General features: G+C 40.4%; 1 protein-coding gene across 1 annotated transcript; it reads right to left on the bottom strand.

Annotated features, from left to right (window-relative positions):
* Positions 1 to 299: 299 nt before the first annotated feature.
* On the bottom strand, positions 300 to 1,592 carry LOC106720990 (enhancer of split malpha protein). Its single transcript, XM_014515803.2, has one exon. It carries the CDS (start codon positions 1,451 to 1,453, stop codon positions 977 to 979), a length of 477 nt encoding a protein of 158 aa, XP_014371289.1. The 5' UTR covers positions 1,454 to 1,592; the 3' UTR covers positions 300 to 976.
* Positions 1,593 to 3,309: the final 1,717 nt, after the last annotated feature.

Raw genomic sequence — 3,309 nt, 5'->3', positions numbered from 1 at the left:
GGCTTGACCGATTGTTATGAAATTTTATATTCATATTCAGTAGGTCTGAGAATCGGCTACTATCTATTTTTCATTCCGCTATTAAGTTTTTTTTAACTGCGCGCGGATGGAATCAGGCGCGACAGGAAGTTGGTAATAAATATCAAAATGAAGATACTGATGCTGACTATTTTGCGCTTTTTCTCTCGCTTTTTGTTATAAAAAGAAATCAAACGTGTTAGTTGACTTCATTGATTATTTTGATATTTTCTCCTATTCAATGGCGTTTCATAGGATAAGTTTATATAAGTTTGTATAAGTTTCATCCAACAATAGATTAGGTACAGAAATGATAAATTATTTATGTTGCATCCATTTAATGCAGTGAAAGCGCGGTAATCAACAAAAAGTATTTTATAAATCCAGTAGCGTGGCCGCCGGGCGTGCACGTGCGCGGGCGCAGTAATGCGGTCCAACGCCGCCCGCGCCGAAGCGAGCCACGAGATAAGTATAGCCCGCGCTTCGCGCCCACATCCCGTCTGACCACTTCTCATACAGGTTCCAAGCCGAGGCTCGAGCCAAGGAACCGCCAACTATCGTTACATTGAATCGTAATCATTTAAATGTTTGTGTGTTCTCTGTATCAAGCGGGTTGCATAAGTAAAAGATAGGAAATATTCTTAATCATTCTTTTATTTCAACGTGTTAAAAATGCATTAAACATAAATAAATTATTACCCCCTAATACAATTAAAGCTCAGTATTCGATCACAATAAGCCTAAACCTATCATTAATTTATACAATACAAAAAATATCACATCCAACGAATCGATAATTAAAGCTTTTACTGGAGTTATCACGAGATCCCTAAAACCTAACTATATATGGCACAATAGAACTATATTTAAAGCTAACATCACAGACGGTTGAGGAAACCAACGGAGCGAGCACTGGTTCCACGGAAGACACTGATTGTTGTCGGAAGTCGTTGTCAGTTTAGGCTTGGACCCAGCGGTCTTGGAACACGGGGTGTTGCTGCTCCGCGGTCTGGCATTCGGTGTAACAGGAGGCCGCTGCGAAGTCGCCTTCGGTTTTGGAGACGGTGGTCCAGAAGAAGGTTCCGGCATCGGTGCGTGCGAAGTGAACGGGGATGTAGAAGTCTTCGCGTGCGACAGGCACGAGGTCGTAGCTCTCATCTTCGTTGCAAACGAGGAAAGCCGCTCCGGATTGGCAGTTATCCATTTCCTCGTAGATTTTCTTTTCCAACATTTCGTTGCTGGAGTTCTGCTCGCTCTCGTAGGACGTGTCGCATTGTTTCACGGGAGCACGTTTTGTTGTTTTCTTGATGATCTTCATCAAAGGCTTCAACAGTGCTTTGAAGCCACTGTTTTTCGCCTTATCACTGTTGTATTTGTTCTCATTGATCGAGTTGTTAGTCGAGATGATGTACTCGTTGTTAGCGTAGTAAGACATTTTGGAAAGTTGTTTCGATAGAACGTGTGTTGCTTGTGAGAGTAGAAGCGGGAATGTGGGGCTGCAAGACCGGCTCGCCCTTTTATACCCGGCGCGCCGCCCCCGGCACAAAAGCTCCGCGTGTATGAAAAGCTCTCCCCGCGCGTGTGTGCGTAACTTAAGTGGTATATTTGATACTCTATTATGCTTTTCATAAACATTATCATCTTTATAATTCTTTCGTAAGTGTTTCTATATCAAGTGGATTTGTTGTTAAAATTTTCAAAGCTATAACAATCCTTGCGTATTTTTTAAGTTAGTAAAATGAATTTTGTTTTCTGTTATTATCATTTTTGTAAACCCCATTTAAGTAATATAATATAAATGATTTAAATTGTATCGGTTGACCAAATTATTACCAAAGAATATTAAATATTTTATAGAAAGATCACTTTGACCAGTTTAAAAATATGTCTTAAGTTCAAGTTTTTTTAGTAGAGAAAAGTTTAATGGGATTCGTGTACGAGTCTTATTGTACTTTTTTAAACTAAATTTACTACTTTAATGTTAAATGTTATTAATTTGTACTGAATCCTTATCAAGATAATCGTGGACTATCATGTTAAATATTAAAATAAGTTCCACTGACAAGTGTCCGATAATCAAAAAGGGGTTGTCGCGAGCTGTCCACGCGCCGCGGCGAAGCGTGGGTAAACAGCACATGTTGCTCATTAGCCCCTGTTCTGGGAGAGTGGTGAATGAGTACAATGCGATTGTAATCACTCGCGCCCCTCGGGGTCACCAAGTTAGCGATGGGGTAACGCGACCCCTTGTATTGACCTCAGGTTGTTCACGCGTTAGGCGCGTGTGACTTTATTGCTACATTATAATAAATTGTTTCTATTTGTTTGTAACTTATACTTTTTTATAATTCTTCTCTTAACATTTTTTTATCTCTTGTATAGATACTTGTAACTGAACTCTATCTACGAATCAAATATTTGAACTATTTAAGTGGGTGTTCATTAGCATATTGTTTATAAAAAGAAAGATTAAATTTAGGATACCACCTACGCACAAAATGTTTGGCCGTGTACCGGTTCGAACGTGTAAGATTTTTTCCATCGTATGTCCGAAGCATTACAAGAAAAAAAGCTAAGGTTTAAAAGAAATCAGTGTAGCGGTGATAGTAGTGCGGGCCAATGGGGTGCGCGGGTGGCAGCAGGTGCGCGCCGTACGCCGCGGCCGAGGCGCGCACACATTCGAGCTCAGTTTAAATATACGATCTCGGAACACGTGCATTCGAAGGGGATGAACATATGATTGGGCGCGAGATAGGAAAGAGAGCGAGTATATTTTTTATTAGTATGAATAGATTCACGACTCCTTCATATTCGAAATAGGGTAACGCAAAGGCTAATTTGGTTATTGAAAATTGAGGGGTTGTTCGTGGGAATGCTCTCTGCGCGTAGGTTCCCAGGGTTGCTCGCACATTTAGCTTTTTTTCGGCGTCGCGAGTTTCGGCGCGACAGATGGCAAGCGAGCAGCGTTCCGCTTTGTATAATGGATCGTATGGGTCTTGTGGAGCATTGGAATTAAACATTCCATTTTGATGGCTCATCGCTTTCGAGGGGCGAGGGGATGAAGATGTAAACAAGTGTAAAAGGGGTCAGTGGGACTCGGCGGGGACTGTAATTAAATGTCTATTAGAGGCGTTTTAAGATTATTAGGCGAGATTGTTAGGGGCTCTTAAACAATTTTTGTGATTTTTTTGATAATTATAGCTATTAATGTGATTGTTATATGACTTTACGTTTGGATTCAGTTTTATGATAGCAATAGATTAGTTGTTTTACTTTATATTTTAACACACGGCA

Source organism: Papilio machaon, chromosome 15, assembly GCF_912999745.1.
Source record: "Papilio machaon chromosome 15, ilPapMach1.1, whole genome shotgun sequence".
Lineage (NCBI taxonomy): Eukaryota > Metazoa > Arthropoda > Insecta > Lepidoptera > Papilionidae > Papilio > Papilio machaon.
This window is presented reverse-complemented; position numbering and strand designations above follow the sequence as displayed.

Bases quoted from the DNA above. Each gene is read 5' to 3' on its own strand.
- LOC106720990 (XM_014515803.2), bottom strand. From the start codon at position 1,453: ATGTCTTACTACGCTAACAACGAGTACATCATCTCGACTAACAACTCG.